Source organism: Elephas maximus, chromosome 21 (assembly GCF_024166365.1).
Source record: "Elephas maximus indicus isolate mEleMax1 chromosome 21, mEleMax1 primary haplotype, whole genome shotgun sequence".
Taxonomy (NCBI): Eukaryota; Metazoa; Chordata; class Mammalia; order Proboscidea; family Elephantidae; genus Elephas; species Elephas maximus.
Genome location: NC_064839.1, coordinates 33330184 through 33353324, shown reverse-complemented (window position 1 = coordinate 33353324; position 23141 = coordinate 33330184). Strand labels below are relative to the sequence as shown.

The 23141-nt window shown below is 47.3% G+C and overlaps 1 protein-coding gene across 2 annotated transcripts; it reads right to left on the bottom strand.

Moving 5' to 3' along the window:
• Positions 1–4250: 4250 nt before the first annotated feature.
• PDP2 (pyruvate dehydrogenase phosphatase catalytic subunit 2) lies at positions 4251–11337 on the bottom strand. 2 transcript variants are annotated; one of them, XM_049863851.1, is made up of 3 exons: positions 11185–11337; positions 10565–10708; positions 4251–9134 (listed from the first exon to the last, which is right to left on the bottom strand). In XM_049863851.1, the coding sequence occupies exon 3, from the start codon at positions 9078–9080 to the stop codon at positions 7488–7490; it is 1593 nt and encodes a 530-aa protein (XP_049719808.1). In that variant the 5' UTR covers positions 9081–9134; positions 10565–10708; positions 11185–11337; the 3' UTR covers positions 4251–7487. The 2 variants fall into 2 exon arrangements, with proteins under 2 accessions (XP_049719808.1, XP_049719809.1); XM_049863852.1 differs by having other exon boundaries at positions 11189–11337.
• Between the last annotated feature and the right edge of the window lie 11804 nt (positions 11338–23141).

Here is a 23141-nt window from a genome sequence, read left to right as displayed (position 1 = left end):
ATGTGTTTTGGAAGGAGTGACTCTAGCTTGTGGGGTGGAGAGGAAGACCTCTTTCTTTTTCCTCACTCCTTCTTCCCTAAAATTTCAAATGCATGTGTGGAATGCCTATAGTGTGCCTTGGGGACCCAGAGGAGAATCAGTCAGGTCCCTAGTGCTGCCGAAGGTGCAGGCAGACAGACAGACAGGAGCTATCTGAAGAGGTCCCAGTGCTACGGAAATCAGGAGTAGCCGACTGTCCCAGGGAGTCAGGGAAGACTTCTCAGGGAGGTGATGTGTTAGTAAAGTCACACTGAGTAAGGAGGAGTAAGCCAGGTGGAGGACGGGTGGTGGGTGTTCCAGCTGGAGAGCACAGCAAAGCCAAAGGCCTGGTACGTTCCAAGAACATGGAGCTCCGTGTGACTATGGTGCCCACATACCTGGGGAGGAGGCCAGGAGACCAGCCTGGGAAGGAGGAGTCTTGGCTTTCTCCCAAGGGTGATTGGGAGCCATGGGAGAAAGAGGAGTGACAAAGTCAGATTTGAGTCTGACCAAGATCATTCTGCCATGTGGTGAGCAGAGTTGGCTGGAGGAGCCACCTGTTTTGGGGGTAAGAGGGAAAAAGGTTGTCTGGATCATTCTTGGGGCTGCGGGGTGGGCAGGAGGGGATGGACCCTAAGGCTGCTGGACTGGGATGGTGACCGTGGGGACTGGCTACAGGGAGCAGGGAGTGGGGTGGGGGTGGGAAACAGAGATGTAGGGCAGTCCACGGATGGGAACACGCACATTGGGGGAAGCTGAAAGGCTGGACAAGGTGGCAGCCATTCTCCCGCCGCTTATAGCCCCCTGCTTGGCTCTGGCTCAGCCAGGAACCCCAGCTGCCCCTTCCCTGCTAGGTAGGGATGGATGGATGGCCACTGGACAGGGTCCTTCTTCCACCCCAGCCTCATCCTCAGCCCTGAGGACATCCAAGGTCCAGTGAGGCTTCCTGAAGTGGACACTCTCCAGGGGCCCTGCTAAGGCCTGCATTTTCCTAGGAACAGACTTTCCTACCTACTCCAGCTGCAGCTGATACCAGCCATGGCAAGATGGCGACATCTAGAGGCAGCCTCTGGCCTCACACCACCACCATTCAAGTTCAAAACCAAACCCACTGCCATGGAGTTGATTCTGACTCATGGTGACCCTATAGGACAGAGTCAACTGCCCCATGAGGTTTCCAAGGAGCGCCTGGTGGATTCGAACTGCTGAACTTTTGGTTAGCAGCCAGACTCTTAACCACTACACCACCAGGGTTTCCATTCAAGTTCAAGGGAGCCCTTTTTCTCAAGACCTCTCCATATCCACAAAACTCCAAAGCAAAGGGCCTGGGAACTCCCCACTGGTGCCCCATCATGCCATCTCCAGGATTTAGTAATCAAGTCACCAGGCAGAGCTTGGGAGAGACTCAGCTCCTCCATCCCTCTGAATCCAAGTCCAGTGTGGGATTAGCTGGACCCCTAGGGATCCAAGTGAACCCATATTCTCCCTTCCCATGAGCCAAGGAACAGGCTCTGATGATGTTCACCTGCTGCCCGCCCATCACTTTGTTTTAAAGAAAGGGCCATTCCATTGGCTCAGCGAATCCCACCTCTTGTAGAGCTGTGTCCTTAACTCCACTCCCTGCCCCCATCCAGGCCCGGCTTGTGTCCTGATCCCAAATGAGAACACAGAGCAGCCCTCATCTTTCCTGTAACTATCCTTTTTTTAGCTAATTGTCCATTTCCTTCTACCCAGACACATGGTGTTTTCTGGCACCGGGCAGTCCCCACCCCCTCTCCTAGCTTCTCTCCCCTTCCACACCACCACTCACTGTTTTCCTCTGAGTTCTCTTTTGCTGCTTCCTCTTCATCTGCTTCTCCCTAAAACCATCCATCCACCCATCCATCTGTCCTCCCATCCTTCCTCATTCAATCCACAATCAACCTGTGCACCCAGGGGCCAGGCCTGGGATACAGGGATGGGTGAGGTATGACCCGCCCTCCAGGAGATCACTATCACAAAAGCCCAACATGGCCTGGCAGCAATCCTGCAGGGAGGATAGAGGGATTGAGACTTTGTGCACCGCGTCCCACCCCACCCCACCCTATCTCCAGCCGATGAAGAGCAAACTATGCCCACAGCCCTTTCAGAGGTCACTGCTCACTCATGCCTTGCTTACTTCCTGTAGGTGACATAGAAAGCCATCCCCAGGGGCTCCTATTTGACCCCAGCCACATTGGGCCAGCTCCCCCTAAGCTGCCTTCACTGCAACTTGCACCCCGCCTTCCATAACCCCCCAGGGGTGCTGTCGCCAGGCCACTGGACTGAACCCACTTCTGTGCTTCCTTCCACTTGCTTCTTTCCCTGGACTGTCCCCATTGTGCCCAGTGTCATAGGCCTCCCCGCCTTCAGCTGGATGCCTTCCCCCCCTATACACACAGCTCTGCATGCCTGTCCCTGGGGCCTACAAGGCTTTTGCAGGGTGGCCTGGACAGAACAGCAGATTGTGGTGGACATTCCTCTGCTTATCTGCTATAGGGAGAACACGGCTGGGCAAGTGGGGCTTTCCAGAATCTCAGGAAAGGCAGGAAAAGTTAACATCTTAGATAGTCTGGGCTTTGGAGAAATCCTTCCACAGACTTTTCTGGGGGTGAGGGTAAGTCCTGTGCCCCAGCCTACTTACTCCCTAGCCAGCAACAGTCAGAACTGGAACCCTGGCCCTCTCACTCCTGCCTCCCTCCTTGCTCCTCCCAGCCAGGGGATTCCCAGACCAAGACATGTTTGCTAGTAAATAGGTAAGGCCAGGGGCCAAAGGAGCAAAGACACTCTCACCCACACAAGTCCAGTAAAGGTTTACCCATCCCTGAGGGAGTCGCTTAGAGAGATGGCCACCCAAGAGTCTGAGGGTGACCAAGTAAAGTGGAAACAAAAAATCTAGAGGTGAAAGAACAGCGTATACTTAATTTTCCCCCTCTTGTTAAAGAACCCGGAAACTCTGGTGGCGTAGTGGTTAAGTGCTACGGCTGCTAACCAAAAGGTCGCAGTTTGAATCCACCAGGCGCTCCTTGGAAACTCTACAGGGCAGTTCTACTCTGTCCTATAGGGTCGCTGTGAGTCGGAATCAACTCGACCGCAGTGGAGTGAGTAGTATTGAGTTAAAGAACCCAAAGAGCTCAACATTTTTGGATTTAGTTCTCCCTGTCCCCCCACTCCACCACCCACCGCTATTTTTACCATGTTCCAAGATGATGGGACACTGAAATGAATAACTTAGTTCATGTAGTTTGATTTATAGAAGCCAAAGTGGAACCAAGAATTAGAAGTCTTTATCTTTTTCTCAGCAACAACCAAAACACACAGCTTTCTATCCTCCTTCCAACACCACCTCCCTCTCCACCCCACTCCCCCAACCCCAGGGCAAAATTGTGTAATAAGAGATTTTTCAAGCATTATCTCCTGAAAGCTCAGTATTGGTACAAGCACATGGGCGCTGGGCTTAGTTTAAAATATGGCCCTACTAGTGTCTGGCACAAGTTCCTCAACCTCTGAGTCTGTTTTATCATATTAAAAAGGCACTACAGACTCCAAACACTCCTCTCTCCACCCTTCCCTACCCGAAATCTGCTCCTCCTTAAAGCCCAGTTTAACCATCCAGCCCAGTGAAAGCTGACCTAACATCTCTAATTTATGCTGAAGTATTAATGACTTATTTACATTTTAACAAGTACCCACTGGAGCAGTCCTCAGAACTGAGCGAAATCACTCCCGATGGAATGCAATACAGCACCAGCTAATGGCGGGGGGAAGGGACGAGTGAAGTAGTAGGCTTCCTTCCCTACTCTCCTACTCTACCTAGGTAGCTATTTAGTCCTTTCCTCAAAGCTGGCTCTGCATTTAATATTAACACAGAGCCTGGTGTTTACAAGTCGGTATTAAAAGCTCAGTTAAATAACATCAAAATTCAGCAGGCTTTGGCACAGAGTGTGTGGAGACCCTCACAACAAGTCTTCACCTTCTCTTTCTTCTTTTCAGGTCCACACACATGATTAACACTAAATGAGGATTTCCTGTGTGGTCAGCAGCCACCGAAGATCTGCACAGCACAAAACTTCTCTTTTGGGTGGACTCCTGAACAGCCTAAGACCTTCCAGTGCCAGATAAACGTAGTGAAACAAAGCCTGGCCTAATCTTGTACCCTAAGGCCTAAAAAAATTAGTATTCAGACCAAAAGAAACCAAACTTCATTTTGCTTCTTTTATTTACAAGTCTTATTTAAATATCTCTGATGGTTAGAAAATCAGTGTCAAATACAAACATTGGTATACAGCTTAAAATAAAAATGTCAGTAATTATTAAAGAACATGGTTAATGATTTTTCCAAGGAGATGCTTGGTAAGAAATATTTTCCAGGAGACAAGTTAAACAGCAGGGGCCTGAGGTGCAAGGGACTCAGCCCCTGCCCCTTTAAAGCACGTTTTTCACTCAAGTGATGCACGTGGCAGCTTACATCATGAGTGGTACCACCAGCCTTTACACCCCAGATCCAAGGCTACGTCAGGGCTTTCTCTGCCACGGAAGAGAGTCACATTTAGAGACAAATGAACCACTTCAAGATGAAAGTAGGGTGGCTCAGTTCCAGGCCTCTCTGGTTTAACCTGGGAAGTTCAGGCTTCCCAAAAGCTGTGAGAGGAAGACAAGTCATCAGGGGCTAACAGACAGAAGAGTCAAGCCAGGTGCATTCTGAACACATTTTTTTGTTCCCTATAATTAATTATCCTAATCTTTAACTCAAGCTTGAGCTATTTAAACTTCATTTACACATAAAAGGTACCGTGTCTAAACAGAACTTTACCCAATGTGTCCCAAAGAAGATCTTTTAGGCCAATTGTACTTCTGGGAAAAACATGTTTATATATTAAAGTACCTCAAAGTTTACATTCTCATTATAATAAATTAGCTTTAATGTTACAAATAACATCTCAGAAAGGTGAATCAACATAACTTGATCTAGCATATTAATTTGGATTTAGAACTAATACCATCTTTTCTATCCATCATGATCAATTCCCAGGGTAAGCAGAGCTGTATTTATATATAAAACATAAATTATGCCAATATTACCGAAGTTTCTTACTTAACATGATAAATTTGAAACACCAAAGGTTATTTTCTTCAAAAGTTACATCTAAAATATAAAACTTTTAATCTCATTTTAGTTTATTTTAAAAGTCTCAATATTGATACCTCTCCATAAAAGGAATGATAAATGCTTTGGAAGATCTGACAAGTGCTACTAACCCCCTCTCAAATCCCAGTGTCCTCAAGCAGTGGCCCATGTGCCTCGGGAAGACCAGTAACAGCAGAATCGTGGTTAAACCAGCAGGCACTCCCCGGACCACCGTTCCTGGGAAGAGCTGACAGAGTTCACAGTGGGAAAAGGCAGACAATAAACTATCCTTTCTTCTTTCTCAACGTAGCAACTAGAATACAGCGAAATCTATTAGGCGGAGAAAAAACAGACACACTTAGAGAAACAGGTGGAACTTCTGGATTCTCTCAGCTGTCCCACAGACTACTGAATCAGATATATTTATGACCCATGTTAGGCTCCAAAATAGGATTCAGACACTGTAATCCCAAGATACTCCAGGGTTTAGCCGGCATAAAGAACAAAGAATGTCAGACAAGTGGAGTCCTCAATTCTAGCAATAAACCTTCATGCTAGCAGAATGGTAATGATTCACATTTTATTTTTGAATTAAGATCAAAGAGATCAGAAGGAATACTAATGACTTCTGAATACAAGAACCAAGGCTTAAGCGCCTAAAAAGAGAATTCTTAGATGAAGCCACAACACTGAATAAGTTGCACTGGAAAATGCACAGGGAAATGTCCCCAAACTACAAGTATCCCAAGGCTTAGGCTAATGTCAGCTGGGACAGAAACAAAACGAGGAAGCCAAACCTAGTTATTTGCTTTTCTTTTCAGTAGATGGTGTGAGGGGGTGAACTGAGGAGAGGGACTGACTAACACAGTTCAACTACATTGGAGAATTCTGCCCAATTTTGTGCAGGAAAATAAAATTGTCAGTTTTGTAGGATTGTTTGTGCTTCCAATTAGGGATATACTTCCTGTTCATTAAAATGTCACAGGCTAGCACGAGAAGATGAAATTTATCTCCCCCACAAGTATCCCAATGGCTTAATTTTTGAGTAAATACAATGACTGTACAGCCCACGGAAACCACTGCAGGTTATGTTTTATTTTTTGCCCCAAATACTATACTAAATCTGGTCTAGTTCCAGAGGGAGTAGCAATGGTGATTTATCCCACAGTCTAGGGGCAAGTGTTCCCTCTGGTTAAGTCTCCCTCCTCCCCGAATGCAGACAGACAGCCTCAGTTAGTGACTCTTCTCATCCTTCAAGTTTTCCCCTCTATAATTTCAGGCTGAAGCCCAAGTCCGTAATCTACAGGATAAGCTTGTCCTGTCTGCATGTCTGTCATAGCTACCGGTGAGATCACATTTTTCTCATTCCCAATAACCACTTGAAAAGGAAACCTGCAAAAGATTCTTTTGAGACAGGATTGTGCCGTCAGCAGGAGCAGGGTGAGGGGATCAGCATAACCAGAGGTAGAAGGATTATGTTAGGTGGAATTAACAGAACTTTCAGAGGCATAATCAGAAGGGTTAAGTGCTAAGAATAACCCCCCAGAGGCTAAGCCCAGGAAGACATTTTACCAGTGCAGGAAAGGCCAGGTGTTAAGGCTCAGACATGCGTTACCTCCTTGTATGGGTCAAAGGCTCAGGGGGTGCGACTCAGCCAAGGTGATGAAAGCTGTACAAGTAAATTCAGCTGGTCCAGAGCCCTAGCCCCTCTCACCCTCAGCTGAGAGCCAGGACAAGTTGTTCCAAGCACGCTTGGAAAATAAACTAAGACAGAAATAGCATTACAAAAAGGTTTTCACAAGTGTAATAACAAAAAAAGGTTAGGATACTCCATAGAAAAGTGTCCTGTAGTTTGGTTTGTAAACCTAGGCCTTAGTAATTAAAAAACAAACAATAAAACCTCCCTTTAAAGTCTAGTTGTCCATGATTGTGAGTTCAGAATTATCAAGTATGCAGGTTTTGCAGCAAGACCTCAGAAGGTCCTGATGCTCTTTATTCTTAGCATCATGACTAAATTTACTCAGGCAAACACATTTTGACTAAGTGTCTTCATAAAAGGACTTGGGCTTTGTGACCCCAGGCCAATGCTATGGTCTCTATGCTCTGCCCTCGCTGCACAGAGGATTGACCAAAACATGCAGAGACGTGAAATCTGTTATTGTTTTAAACCTATGTTCAGCTGTTTTCCTCAGGTTAACGTATTATTTTGCAAGCTCCATCTGCCTGCCATTTTAATGGTAAGGTGTGAATAGCCAGTTTAAGAGTAAGTGAAAATGTTTTAGAAAAGCATTTAAGTTAACCTTGCCAGTAGGATGGGAGACTCTTAGCCCCCCTTGTAGTATGTGTCAATTGAGTCTGAGTTAAAATATACCACAGTGACAGTGATATCATCCCTGTACATCCTTGCCAAGTCATCCGGCAATGTCAGCATCGCCGTCAGCCGCTCCTGCTCCAGTTCCCCATACTCGTTGCTCCCAATGGCATGTCTGATCAGGTGTGTGGCTGCATTCTGGTCGGCAGCGTGGAGCCCTTTGGCTTTCCTCTGTAGCAGCAGGCTCTGCATGAGGCCCAGGTTGGTGGGTCTCTGGGCCAAGTCGGGCTTGTGCCGACCTGCCTCGTCCAGGTGCTCCACCACCAGCCTCACCACGACTTCATTGTCCAGCACATCCCACAGGCCATCGGAGGCCAGCACGAGGAACTTATCCTGGGGCCTCAGCCTGTGGTATGTGACCTCGGGCTCAGCAGTCAGGTAGGGTGGAGTGTAGTAGTGTGGGGGGGTGAACTGGTAAATGTTGAGTGCCTCGGTATTGAAGCCCCGCTCCAGGACGCTGTGCTGCAGCTCTTTACTCCACTTTAGCTGGACGTCCCCAAAGGCCCTGCAGGGCATGAGGACACCCAGTAGCCTGTCATCCATGATGATCGTCCTGTCCTCCGACTTGGGGTGCTCCCTCTTTAGCCGTGACAGCTCAGCCTGGTTCCAGGCATTGTGGTCGCGGGTGAGGGGCAGACAAGACCACATCCCACTGTCCTCCTGAACACCAAGGATGGCCCGGCAGTCACCAGCATTTGCCACATGCAAGTGAACTCCATCGACATGGGCCATGCAAGCTGTTGCCCCAGAGAAAGCAACCTGGAGCGAAAGGTTCCTTGTCAGCTCATCTTCCAGGGGAGCCTGGATTTCCAGTGAGATGTCAGAATCCAGTCTCTGGAAGGAGTACGTTAACGCTTCCTCGATGCTCAGTCCCATTTCCATGTGCAGGTCAAGCAGCTCCTGCCAGTAGACGCGGAGGTGGTCAAGATGCACTGACGTGACATCCTTGTAGATACTGTCCCCTGGGTGCTTGTGCCACTGCAGGATGGGAAGTAGGGGCTTCATGCTTTCCATTGCTCCCTCCATCTGCTCCAGGGTCTGATGGGACATCAGTGACACTGCCACATAGTAGAAGAGCCTCTCGCTTACTGCCTGTGCACATGCGTGGCCACCATGGCCATCGAAGATGCCAAACATCAACCCGCTGGTCTGCAGGCAGGAGGCTACACCTCGCCGGTCCTCCACTGGGGAATTAGCGGCCAGCTGGTTGCTCTCAAATCGCAACACTGAATTTGGGACTCTGCTGTCAAGGTCAAGAATCTTGTAGGCTGACTCACCGGCTCGAAGCACTTCATTCACCTGCGCGGGACTTAGCTGCAAGTGGAAATCATCTTCTTCTGTAGATGTGTGTCTGTAAGCTTTCTGCAGAGCAAAGCTGCCACAAGGGGAATTGTCTTTCAGGGTGGCCGGCACCCGGGAAAAGAGCCTCCATTTTGATTTATTCCCGTTTGAGACACATCTTGAGTATAAACGTCTGCCCGCTTGTAATGTGGTGATGCTGTTCCTTGCAGAATTTAAGACCCAGTAAGACACAGTACTTGACATTCTGAAACTATCCCAGCAAATAAGTTCCTTCAGCAGAAGGGATTTTTTAAACACCTAAAAATTAAAGAGTTTAAAGTTTTAAATTTAATTTCTAAAAAAATACTGATTTGTGAAAACATTTAATTTACTAACATCTTGAACAAAAGTGGTTTAAGGTAAACTAAAAGAGTTGACCGAACTCAAAATAAGTAAGTCTTCTTATCTGTCCACCCCCCATTATAACACATAAAAACATTTTAGAAAATTTGGAAAACAGGAGTTTTTTTTTTTTAATATACTCTGCTGTTACAGAGCAACTGAGGGCTCCCCCACAGAGCTCACTCCTTCCTCTCAGCTGGCCCACTGGCCTTCTTTTTCTCCCCTTCCCAAATCCTTCCCTGCCCGGAGCCTAATGTCTAGCTCCCATGCTTGCACTCTCCCCAGCAGAATTTAAGTGTTTATTTAAGCACTTCTCCCCCACTAGTCTATAAACTTCCAGGAATCAAAAATTGTGGCTGCCTTACTCACCAGCAGCTCTCCGGTGCCCAGCCCTGTGCCTGGCTCCAAAACAAAACACAAAAAACCCCGTTGTGATCGAGTCAATCAGATTCATAGCGACTCTACCAGGCAGAGTAGAATTGCCCCGTAGAGTTTCCAAGGAGCGCATGGTGGATTCGAACTGCTGACCTTTGGGTTAGCAGCTGTATCTCTCAACCACTACACCACCAGGGTTTCCTGCTGGCACATAGTAGGCCCTAAAATACTGGCTAAATGTGGCATTTTCAGAGGTCCAACAGCACACAATGTACAGCACTAGCTGTTTAGCATCAGACACCCTACTTCACATGTCCAAGCTCCAGTTGCCCATCAGTAGGGTGGGAATCACATTAGTCTCCTAAGGTTTTTTGAGGATTTAATAAAATACGATCCTCCTGCTTAAAAAAAAAGTAATTATTTTTATCATTAGATGTATACACCTCTAGTCATTCTGTGCCAACTTTTACGTAGTTGTAACCACAGCTTTGAGTCTACTTTTTCGTATTACATTTAATGGATGTGTAATAGCCCATTTCAGCAGAAACACAATTTACCTAACTATCCTCAATGGTGGGGGATTGGGAGGGCATTTCCGACGGCCAGCTATTCGTAAAACAACAAACTGCATTGCCTCATGCAGCAACCCTTTCCCTGCTTAGATTTATCCTACTTATTTCTCAAAGGAGGAATCACTAGGTCAAAGGATACAGGCTCATATTGCCAAACTGATTTCCATATGGTTCACACCGCCTTCACAGGGCACGAAGGAACCAGATTCCAAGCACCTTCACCAGCCTCGAGTGGTAATTTTCCTTAGACAAAAAAAGCTGCCCTATTATAATTAGCTTTTCTCGGGTGACCGGGGAAGAGACGCGTTGCCCACGCGTTTTCGGATTTCGTTAATGAATTCTGCCCACCCCCAGTCTATCTGCTGGAGCTCCCACATCGCGGAAGTGCCCCCTCCTTACCTCACCCCGCTGAACTCGGGGGCAGGAGCGGTCAGGCAGGAGGCGGAGAAAGCGCCTGGCCGACCCGGGCCCTGCAGAGAAGGCGGGCACCGGTGCTTGATCCAAAGTCGTCCGCCGCAGCCCGGAGCCAAACAATTTCGCGCCCTTAAAAAAATAAAATGGGCCCAAGTTCAAGCCTCTGACCACAGCCGAACAGTTAAGAGGGAGGGCTCGGAAGTCCACCAAGCCAGGTCTCCCTCCAAACCGGCGCGGCCGCGTCCCAGCTGGGTGCCCTGTGGCGACTGAGTCGGTGTCTCTGAGCCTCAGCTCTCCGGCCTGTAAGAGGGGGAAACCCAGTCGAGACGCCGAGCTTACAGGGGTGCTCGAAGGGCTGAAGCAGCTAGTGCGGATGCGGGGTACGCAGACAAGGGTCTCTGGCTAGTCTTCGGGACCACGTGGTGCATGAGCGCGAGTGGGGCGACTGTGGCCCCAGCCCATCCCTCCCGGCCGTCGGCCCGCCCCCTCACCTTACCTCCGCTCACCGCCCCATCACCTGAGCCGGTGCAGCGGGCCAGGGAGGGCCAGGTGCGGGCAAGGCCGAGCGTGGGAGGAAGCGTCCAAACCCCGTTTCGTCCCCTTACCTACTTCAGAGCCCAGCACTCCTTTCACCAGCTTGCGCCGCCACCAGCAGATACGTCCGGTCAGCTCTGCGCCTGCGTACAGCCGCCGCAGTCGCTGCAGCCGCTCCGGCCTCGACTTCCCGAAGCGGCCCCTCCTCTGGACACGGCTCGAGAAGGAAGCGTCCTCCAGCCATCTCTGATTGGTCTATCTTCGGGGGCGGGCCCTTGACGGACAGCAAGCCTATCCAATCACGGAGAAGGACAGAGCTGGCCGAGAGGCTGGCCTAGGAGGGGTCAAGTCCGCCCTCCGGTTTTGAAGGGGAATAGGGTGAGAGCTAGGGTGAGAGCTAGGCTACCGGACCCTGCAGTCAGTCACGTGGTTGAGCGCCCTCCACGTGACCGATCCCACTTTGCAAACCCCAAACTGAGCGGCCTCTGCAATTCTTTATTGTTATTAGCATCCATCTCACTTGGTCCTTTCCTCCATGGCTTCCTCTCCACTTCTATTCTGACCACCGAAGCTTCCTTTCATTAGACCCCTCTCCACACCATTATTTTCAACCACCTAGATTCTCTGCAGCATTGGTGGTGAAGTAGTTAAGAGCTGGGCTGATAACCAAAAAGTCAGCAGTTCTAATCCACCATCTGCTCCTTGGAAACCCTATGGGGCAGTTCTACTCTGTCCTGTAAGGTCGCTACGAGTCGGAATCAACTGGAGGCAATGGGTAATAGTAATAGACTCTGTGGAGGCCCCATGGGTGCCTCACCAGTGGTGTCACTAGGGTTGGTGTCACCCAGTGCAGTAACTCATAGTGTCCTCCTTCCCCCCCTCACCCCGGGGGCAGGCCGGCCCTACCTCCAGCGATTCCCCCGCAGCTCCTCCCATCTCCCATTGGCCAAGGCAGAGACTTTCTTCTCCAAGCTCCTGTCCGCCAGAATCCTGACTGGCGGGTGAGGGTGGGTGGGTGGTGGTGGTGGTGAGCGAATTACTGCTCTGGGTGACGTGTGACACCAACCCTAGCGACGCCACCGCCTTGGCAGCCCCTCCCACTTCGGCCCCTGGTTGCCTGCCACTGCCAGGGACTCTGGGGTCATTTTGGTGTCACCCCCTCTGACAGTGTCAGGGGCTGTGGTCCGCACTCCCCCCACACACCTCCTTAGCGATGCCACTGCCTCTAATACGACTTGCCCCTGAACTTATCTTCCTGCCAGACCTGCTCTTTCTCACCTCCATACCCCAGTGATGGCCCCACCATCTGCCCACAGACCCACACCAGAAGCCTGGAGGTCATCTTGACACTACCTTCTCTTTCACCCCCCCTCCTATCAGTCATCTAATTCTGTCAGTTGGACATCCTAAATATCTCTCCAACCATCCATTTGCCTCTAGCTCCTCTGCCACTCTATCCCAAGCCCTTAACCTTATCTCCCTACCTCCAACTTTGACTTGGTCCCAGCCTTCTTCCTCTTACAGAGCAGCCAGAATGATGCTCTGAAGCCCTCCATGCTCTGAAGTCTTCATGGGCTCCCCACGGACCATTTGACCTTGAGCTGACAATTACATTGTCCTGGTCACTGACAGTTATGTTAGAATGGTTAGTGGTGGGTAGGTTGAGAATCAGAACACCAGATATTCTCTCAGTTCCTACTGGCCCTAAGATTTGCGGGATTCCAGTTGTCTCTCGTTTCCTTATAAATTATTTTAATAGAACTCTTCTAAGTGGTAAGTCAAGTAGAGTCCTTCCCTGGGGGCAAAGAAAGATAGGAGATAACCAAAAAAAGACCATTCACACTCCTGAGAATGTGGTCTTCTAGAAGGCAGATACACTGGGTTACCTAGGCAGCCTGGCCAGCTCTGGACCCAAGGACATGCCTGCCATAAAACTGCTCCTGTTGGACCTACCCGCGGTATATTTATACTGCCACTTACTCTTGGCCCTTTCTGGAATTTCTACCAGCCAGTCAGGATTTGTAATATCTGTTTTCCAGAACACTGAGGGGACTATTTCAGACCCAAACTAAAAACAACTCCAAGGGATTCTAAATAAGTATGTGCAAGAGAACTGGGAAGCATAATTTTTTTTGCACAGATAATTCATTTAGAGTCAGAAGGATTATCTATCAGGTCAAAGACCAAAACAAAATCAAAAACAAAAACAACAACAAAAAAACCCCAAAAAACAAACACATTGCCATTGAGTCAATTCTGACTCTGAAACCCAACTCATAGGAACTCTATAGGACAGAGTTGAACTGCCTCATAGGGTTCCCAAGGAGTGGCTGGTGGATTTGAACTGCCAATCTTTTGGTTAGCAGCCTGCGCTCTTAACCATTGTACCACCAGGGCTTCAGGTGAAAGCAGGATTTAATTACTCGATCTATAGGCCTACAGTATGTCAGGCCCTGGGCCCTGGGTATACAAAGATGGCTGCCCCAACCATTTTGCTAAGAAGAATTACATCTCTTGGCTGAGTCTGAAACTATAGGGTTTCTCTAAGTTATCACGCACGCTCCACTCCCAAAGTGAAAATACACATTTAAGGATTTTATGTTTCCTGGAACTTTTGTTCAAGGACTCAGACACCACATATATGAGCATATGATGGCCAGACCAAGTCCTCCATCCTATCCCCTGGGGCTGCCTTATCCCCAGACCTCATAAGAAAAGAAAAGAAAAACAGGTAAAGAACTGCCTCTTTTGAGAAAGGGAAAGCAGAAGCTCAGCTGGGATTTTCTGAGAATACATGCAAAAATATTCAGCCTCACTCAAAACCAAGAAAATGCAAATTAAAATGAGGTATTTCTTAGTCAATAATCCTGGAAAATATTAAAACATGATTAAATCCTGATGTTGGTGAGTGGGCACTGTCATCTTGGCAGGAGGGAGCATAAATTGAGGCTACCCAATGGGCATACCTTTGATCCACTAATTTCACTTCTCTCAGTTTATCCTGAACAGACAATCAAAGGTGGACATTCCAAATTTTGTACAATAAACATACAATACTCCATTTTGGCATAACTCTTGTAGTCAGAAGAAAAACAGAAAAAGAAGAAAGAAGAACTATTTTAAAAACAGCCAGAAGAATGACCAGGGTCCCTGTTAGGGCAGGGAGATGGATCTTGTAGATGATTTCTTAGCTGTATTGGTAAGACCTTCTATGGAATGTTAGGAAAGTTGGATTTGAGGATGCTCTTGGGTCAGGCCCCTACGTGTCTGTCAGTTTGTCGTACTGTGGGGGCTTTCGAGTTGCTGTGATGCTGGAAGCTATGCCACCAGTATTCAGATACCAGCAGGGTCACCCATGGAGGACAGGTTTCAGCTGAGCTTCCAGACTAAAACAGACTAGGAAGAAGGACCCGGCAGTCTACTTCTGAAAAGCATTAGCCAGTGAAAACCTTATGAATAGCAGCGGAACATTGTCTGATATAGTGCTGGAAGATGAGCCCTCCGGGTTGGAAGGCACTCAAAAGATGACTGGGGAAGAGCTGCCTCCGCAAAGTAGAGTCGACCTCAATGACGTGGATGGAGTAAAGCTTTCGGGACATTCATTTGCTGTCGTGGCACGACTCAAAATGAGAAGAAACAGCTGCAAACATCCACTAATAATCAGAACGTGGAATGTACAAAGTATGAAACTAGGAAAATTGGAAGTCATCAAAAATGAGATGGAACACATAAACATCGATATCCTAGGCATTAGTGAGCTGAAATGGACTGGTATTGGCCATTTTGAATCGGACAATCACATAGTCTACTATGCTGGGAATGGCAACTTGAGGAGGAATGGTGTTGCATTCATCGTCAAAAAGAGCATTTCAAGATCTGCTCTGAAGTACAACACTGTCAGTGATAGGATAATATCCATACGCCTACAAGGAAGACCAGTTAATATGACTATTATTCAAATTTAAGCACCAGCCACTAGGGCCAAAGATGAAGAAATAGAAGATTTTTATTAGCTGCTGCAGTCTGAAATTGATCAAACATGCAATCAAGATGCATTGATAATTACTGGTGATTGGAATGCAAAAGTTGGAAACAAAGAAGGATCAGTAGTTGGAAAATATTGCCTTGGTGATAGAAACAATGCTGGAGATCGAGTGATAGAATTTTGCAAGACCAATGACTTCTTCATTGCAAATACCTTTTTTCACCAACATAAAAGGCGACTATACACATGGACCTTGCCAGATGGAACACACAGAAATCAAATTGACTACATCTGTAGAAAAAGACGATGGAAAAGCTTGATATCAGTCAGAACAAGGCTAGGGGCTGACTGTGGAACAGACCATCAATTGCTCATATGCAAGTTCAAGCTGAAACTGCAGAAAATCAGAGCAAGTCCACGAGAGCAAAAATATGACCTTGAGTACATCCCACTGGAATTTAGAGACCATCTGAAGGATAGATTTGATGCATTGGACACTAGCAACTGAAGACCAGATGAGTTGTGGAATGACATCAAGGACATCATCCACGAAGAAAGCAAGAGATCGCTGAAAAGACAGGAAAGGAAGAAAAGACCAAGATGGATGTCAGAGGAGACTCTGAAACTTGTTCTCGAACGTCTAGCAGCTAAAGCAAAAGGAAGAATTGATGAAGTAAAAGAACAGAACAGAAGATTTCAAAGGATCTGTCTAGAAGACAAAGTATTATAATGACATGGGCAAAGAGCCGGAGATGGAAAACCAAATGCGAAGAACACGCTCAGCGTTTCTCAAGATGAAAGAACTGAAGAAAAAATTCAAGCCTCAAGTTGCAATAGTGAAGGATTCCATGGGGAAAATATTAAACAATGCAGGAAGCATCAAAAGAAGATGGAAGGAATACACAGAGTCATTATACCAAAAAGAATTAGTCGATGTTCAACCATTTCAAGAGGTGGTATATGATCAGGAACCGAGGGTACTGAAGGAAGAAGTCCAAGCTTCTCTGAAGGCATTGGTGAAAAACAAGGCTCCAGGAACTGACAGAATATCAATTGAGATGTTTCAACAAACAGATGCAGCGCTGGAGGTGCTCACTCGTCTATGCCAAGAAATATGGAAGACAGCTTCCTGGCCAACTGACTGGAAGAGATCCATATTTATGCCTATTCCCAAGGAAGGCGATCCAACTGAATGTGGAAATTATAGAACAATATCATTAATATCACATGCAAGCAAAATTCTGCTGAAGATCATTAAAAAATGGCTGCAGCAGTATATTGATAAAGAATTGCCAGAAATTCAGGCCGGTTTCAGAAGAGCATGTGGAACCAGGGATATCATTGCTGATGTCAGACGGATCCTAGCTGAAAGCAGAGAATAGCAGAAGGATGTTTACCTGTGTTTTATTGACTATGCAAAGGCATTCGACTGTGTGGATCCTAATAAATTATGGATAACATTGTGAAGAACAGGAATTCCAGAACACTTAATTGTGCTCATGAGGAACCTTTACATAGATCAAGAGGCAGTTGTTTGGACAGAACAAGGGGATACTGATTGGTTTAGAGTCAGGAAAGGTGTGCGTCAGGGTTGTATTCTTTCACCATACCTATTCAATCTGTATGCTGAGCAAATAATCCGAGAAGCTGGACTATACAAAGAAAGATGGGGCATCAGGATTGGAGGAAGACTTTTTAACAACCTGCGTTATGCAGATGACACAACCTTGCTTGCTGAAAGCGAAGAGGACTTGAAGCACTTACTAATGAAAATCAAAGACCACAGCCTTCAGTATGGATTGCACCTCAACATAAAGAAAACAAAAATCCTCACAACTGGACCAATGAGCAACATCATGATAAACAGAAAAGATTGAAGTTGTCAAGGATTTCATTTTACTTGGATCCACAATCAACAGCCATGGAAGCAGCAGTCAAGAAATCAAAAGACTCATTGCATTGGGTAAATCTGCTGCAAAGGGCCTCTCTGAAGTGTTGAAGAGCAAAGATGTCACCTTGAAGACTAAGGTGCACCTGACCCAAGCCATGGTATTTTCAATTCCATCATATGCATGTGAAAGCTGGACAATGAATAAGGAAGACCAAAGAAGAATTGATGCCTTTTAATTGTGGTGTTGGCGAAGAATATCGAATATATCATGGACTGCCAAGAGAACGAAAAAATCTGTCTTAGAAAAAGTACAACCAGAATGCTCCGTAGAGGCAAGGATGGCGAGACTGCATCTTACATACTTTGGACATGTTGTCAGGAGGGATGAGTCCCTGGAGAAGGACATCATGCCTGGCAGGGTACAGGGTCAGCAGAAAAGAGGAAGACCCTCAACGAGGTGGATTGACACAGTGGCTGCAACAGTGGGCTCAAGCATAACAACGATTGTAAGGATGGCTCTGGACTGGGCGGTGTTTCGTTCTGTTGTGCATAGGGCCACTATGAGTAGGAACTGACTCTACGGCCCCTAACAACAACAGCTTGGGTCAGGAGGATATGATGTGCCAGCAGCTGGTTTCTATCTGTCAAATCCATAACATCTGGCCTGATATCTAGGAGAGTTTGTAAATAAGAAACATACAGATGTCTTTGTTCTTTGCCAATGAGCAGAAGAGTTTGCTCTCGTAGTAGTTCTGAGGGTCTTTACTCCCCTGTTGTTGCAAGTTTTTCTCAAGTCCTTTCAGACTCATGGTGAGTCCAAGTGTGCAGAGTAGAACTGCTCCATAGGGTTTTCAGGGCTGTGACCTTGCAGAAGCAGGTCGTCAAGGTCTGTCTCTCAAGGCTCCTCTGGGTGGTTTCAAGCCACTAACTTTTAGGTGAGTAGTCCAGCACTTAACCTTTTATGCCACCCAGGACACTTCTGTCCCCTAGAATGTTGGAATAAACCCAGAAGAGCCTCCTTGCTGATCTGAGCACATCTATGCCCTAAGACAATTGTCCCAGGAACCTGCCCCATTCTAAACCAGGTGACTTAAGTTTACTACTTTCTAGTCAATTCCAGGCCTCTGCCACTCTAAAAAATTGGTATCTCTCTTGGAAACTGTGGGAGCTAGGGAGTCCCTCCAGGCCACTCCAGGAGAGGACTGGGTCCAAGTACCTGGGCACTTGGACGACTCTTTGTGGAGCGAGGTGGAATCAGGTGCCATGGGTTGCAGGAGCTGTGGGCGGGGCGGGGAACAATGCCCCATACCCAGGGCCACAATGACTTCGCTGGACCTGAGCAGGGGTCCCCAGCACCTATCCGGATGCCAAGTATGGGATTGGAAAGGCCCAGACAGAGCTGTTGGTCAGGACAGACTGTCACGTGGAAAAGCCAGACTACCACAAAGAAGAGAGGGTGTTCTTATAGTAATAATAATGACGATGATTTATTTATGCACTTCTCCTCCTCTGCCTCCCCTTTTCTCTTATTTCCCCTTGTGCAAGCCAGTTTGCATGCAGAGAAAACTTTAGTAGGACACACTGCCAGCAGTTAACAATGCTTATCACTGGGTCATGAAGCTTTGTAGGAACTTTCACATTCTTCGCCTTTCCATTTATATACTTATTTATTTATTTAACATGCTGCAAAAGACCTCTTTAAAGAGTTAAAAAGCAAAGATGTCATCTTGAAGACTAATGTGCGCCAGACCCAAGCCATGGCGTTTTCAATCATACAAAAGCTGGACAATGAATAAGAAAGACTGAGGAAGAATTGACACCTTTGAATTGTGTTGATGAAAAATATTGAGTATACCATGGACTGCCGAAAGAATGAACAAATCTCTTAGAAGAAGTACAATCAGAATGCTCCTTAGAAGCCAGGATGGTGAGACCATGTCTCACTTACTTTGGACATGTTATCAGGAGGGATCAGTCCCTGGAGAAGGACATAATGCTTGCTAAAGTACAAGGTCAGCGAAAATGAGGAAGACCCTCAATGAGATGGATTGACACAGTGGCTACAACAACGGGTTCGAGCATAACAATGATTGTGAAGATGGTGCTGGACTGGGCAGAGTTTTGTTCTGTTACACAGAGGGTTGCTATGAGCCGGAACTGACTCTACAGCACCTAACAACAACAGAGATAAACAAAGAGCCCTGGTGGTGCAATGGTTAAGTGCTCTGGTGCTAACCGAAAGGTTGGCAGTTCGAACCCACCCAGCCACTCCATGGGAGAAAAACCTGGTGATCTGCTCCTGTAAACATTACAGCCTAAAAAACCCTATGGTGTAGTTCTACTCTCACATGGGTTGCTATGAATTGGAGTCGACTCCACAGCACCCAACAACAGCAACAATATACACATACACATAGGAGTGCGAGGGAAGAAAGCACAACCCAGCCCAATGTTCTGGGACAAGGGAGGTAGCTGGGAAGAGGGCAGGTCTCACTCCCAGGCACTGGGGGTGGGGACTAGAGAGGGAGTGCTTTTTTGGATCTGAAATCAGGGAAGCATCCTCTAACAAGATATAAAATACCCTTTGGAGAAAGATCTGAAGGAAGTGAGGGAGTGAGCCCAGGTAGTATTTGGGAAAGAGCATTCCAGGGAGAGAAAACAGCAGGGGCAAAGGTCCTGGCCTTGTGGGTAAGGGAAGGGTTTGAATTTTATGTCCAGGGCTGCTTGTCCCTTCTCCAACTCTTAGGCCAGGGATAGGAAGGACTTGAGAGCGTATCTCACCCGTGCTTTCTAAAGTGCATTCATAGGACACAAGTCCACAAGATGTTCAGAGAAACAGAGACCACATTTCTACTACCCACCTCTGGAAAAGATCTACAAATGGCCGAGACTCTGAAAAATCTTGCAGTTAAATGAATTCATTCAACTTTATTGCAGCAATTCCAAACATCTCATCATGAACCTCTTTTTTGCGTAAAATCTAGTCCCAACTGGCAGAGCCCACATACTCTGTGAGACACCGATATACCCATTCTTTGCAGAGGAAAATAAAGTCTGGAAACCTGAGCTGACTTCCTTCAGCTTCCCCAAGGTCACACTTCAAGCTTGTGGCTGAAACGGGCCCTGATCCTGTCCTCTGGACCCTCAAGCAGACCAGTCTTCTGGAAGCTTATTACATTAATAGCCTGAGGGGCCAGTCTGGGTATCTCCAAGGCCAGAGGGAGCTCACGTGCACTCCTCCTGGGAAAACAGTTACCTCTCTCCCCTCTGTGTGCTGTGAATTTGTTTAGCTATCTCTAGGTAAAGGCTATAATTTAAGGAGGGCCTTCAGATCGACTCGATGGCACTGGGTTTGGTTTTTTTTTTTTTCCAGCCTCCGTTGGTGCTAACAACAGTGTATGCTTGTTTCCTGAGGCTGGCCCCTGGATGAAAAATCAGGGCTAGTGTGTTTCAAAAACACTCATGAAAACCAAACCTACTTTAACTAGTCCATAGCAACTGTCAAGGCCCATAAGCCTCCACCTGAACAACCCACTTCTTGCAGAAGGCTGAACAGAAACAGAATTTGTGGACTGGGTATTTTTTTCTTTCTTGCTGAGGATCAGGAAAGGAGCCCTGGTGGTACAGTGGTTAAAGCGTTCGGCTGCTAACTGAAAGATAGGTGGTGAAAACCCACCAGCTGCTCCATGGGAAAAAGATGTGGCAGTTTCTTCCGTAAGGATTACAGTCTTGGAAACTCTATGGGGCAGTTCTACTCTGTCCTATAGGGTCACTATGGTTTAGAATGGGTTTTGGAGGACCAGGAAGGCATTGTGGCCTTGGGCTCATTTATGAAGTTCTAGGCCCCTGAGCATATTTTACACCTGCTTTTTCAAAAGACAAGAGCTTCTTCTGGCATTGGGCCCCCAGTAAAGGGGTTTAAGAGGCTGGACCACAGATCAGGCACACCTGAGAGCCCTACCACAGTCATTGCCTGAGTATGTGACTTGGGCAAGGGACCTCAGCCAAATTTAGAGCCTCTGTTTCTCCGTCCGTTAAATGGGGGCAGTCATTTCCACATATGTGATGGGGCAGACTGCTTCCAGCTGTGTGGTGACTGAAGAATGGGAACAGGGGGGAGTAAATGAGGGGTGTTGGGGCAGAACTGTCCTCCTTTCCTCAGCTCCAGAGCTATTTCTGTCTGAAGAACTAGGACCCATCACTGTAATCAGGGCACCCCCATCCCCAGGCTGTGCTGGAGACTGGGTCAAATTTAATTCAGCTTTTTCTCACACCAGCTTTTAATTCCATGGAACTACCTCCAGGCCTTTGCCCTTGCTGTTCCCCTGCCTGGAATGCCTCCTTTTATCTTCCCTACCTTCGGGGAACAGTGGGCCACTGCCTCAGTCCTCTTTGTACACCCTTTCCCCCAGAACCTTAGTGCAGCTCAGTGGCACCAACCAGATGCCCGCTCTGCCCAGTGCAGGAGCACCTGAATGCCAGAGGAAGCAAGAGCTTACTTAGGATGCAATAGAAGCAGGAGTACATACAACAGCAAAAAATATTTAAAAGATTCTGACATTTGATATTGCACAAAAAGCAATGAAATAGTAACCTGCTGGGCAAGAGTTAGTGACCTCCCCAGCTCAGCCAGGTTCGGCTCCAACCCCTAGTGGCCAGTGTATAGCATGGACCAGAGCTCAAGCTACAGTTCTACACATGGCCACTAGGGCGCGCGAGCAAACTGCGTGAAGCACCTGAGCCGCGTTCTCCAGAGTGATGGCGGGAGTGGGGTGTACTTATGGGTATGTGTGGTGGTAGGTCCAACCCTGCCCTTCCACAGCCTGGCTTAGCACCAGGGACTGGCAGTGTCCTGGCACAGTATGGCAAGTGGTGGGAAGAACAACGAACCCCTTTTTGGGGGCCTGGAGTGTGGTGACTGAGGCTTAGCTCTGAGGTAGGCTAATTCTGGCCCCAGCAGCTCCCACCTGTAAGACCTAGAGCAAGTGTCTTAACCAATCTGATCCTCAACATCCTCATCTACAAAATAAGAGCACAGGTAGTCCCTCACTTACGACGTATTCGAGTTACCACGAACTGCACTTACGACCATCTCTTTCTTTCTGTACACCCTATCATTAGTGATATGTACTGCATACAATGTTGTAGTGTGGAATTTGCTGATGTTATTCTCAGATGTTCACTGGCAGATGTTCAAAGGGATTTACAAAAATACTGATAATAACAGGTAATAATAATGAAAACAAAACACAAAATAAAGAGGTTTTTGACTTATGTCAGAACCAGCTACGACAGGGTCATCAGAATGAAACCCTGTCAGGGACTACCTGTAGTAAAGTACCTACCTAAAAAGGTTTCAGGTTTGATTAAATGAGTCAATTATGGATAATGTTCACCCCATAGGCACAGGGAGCATGTCTCAGGGGGACTAAAGGAAGGTGCTCTAAAATAATTTGTTATTAAATATTTTATTTAAAAAAAATAAAAAGCAACATGAGAGAAATCAAAATTATGTTTACCTTCCTTGTAGTTACCTGTTGGCTTAGTACAGTAAAACCTGCAAAAGCCACAACCCGTGTAAGGTGGAAACCTATCAGAAAAGGAAAACTCAAATATTTTTCACTAGTAGGGAGTGATAGAAAAGTGGTAAGACTACATCCTGTCAAAGGCAGAAAACTTGAGAGACCTGGAAAAACAAGGCAGTTCTGTCAGTTCTGGTTCTCACAGGCTTCACTTCATAATTCCGTGTTATTTTTACATTTAATTACACACGTGAGAGCCCCTGAATCCTTCGATGTGTGGCTTAGGTGGGTTTTCAGCCCACAGAGCTGCCCACAGGGACTGTGGTTGGTAGGTTCCCACTGTTTGCTGGGGTGGGGGGTGTGGTTCCTGGGTGATAGGTAGCAAGGTCCACGTAGGATCTCCCAATGCCTCACCCCTGGGGACAAGACTGTTGCCCGAGGAGCTGGCGATCAGGAGGCCCTGCCTCGGAGTCCCCCAACAGTGCTTGCCCCATCTCCCTGGAGAACACTGGGGGAATCTGGAAGGTGGTTGGTCATCACATGATTAGAGAGACCTCTGGCATTTGGGGTGGTCAGTCAGTGCCAGCAGGGCCAAAAAATGAAGGAACTCGATGTGGCCAGGTCTCAGGT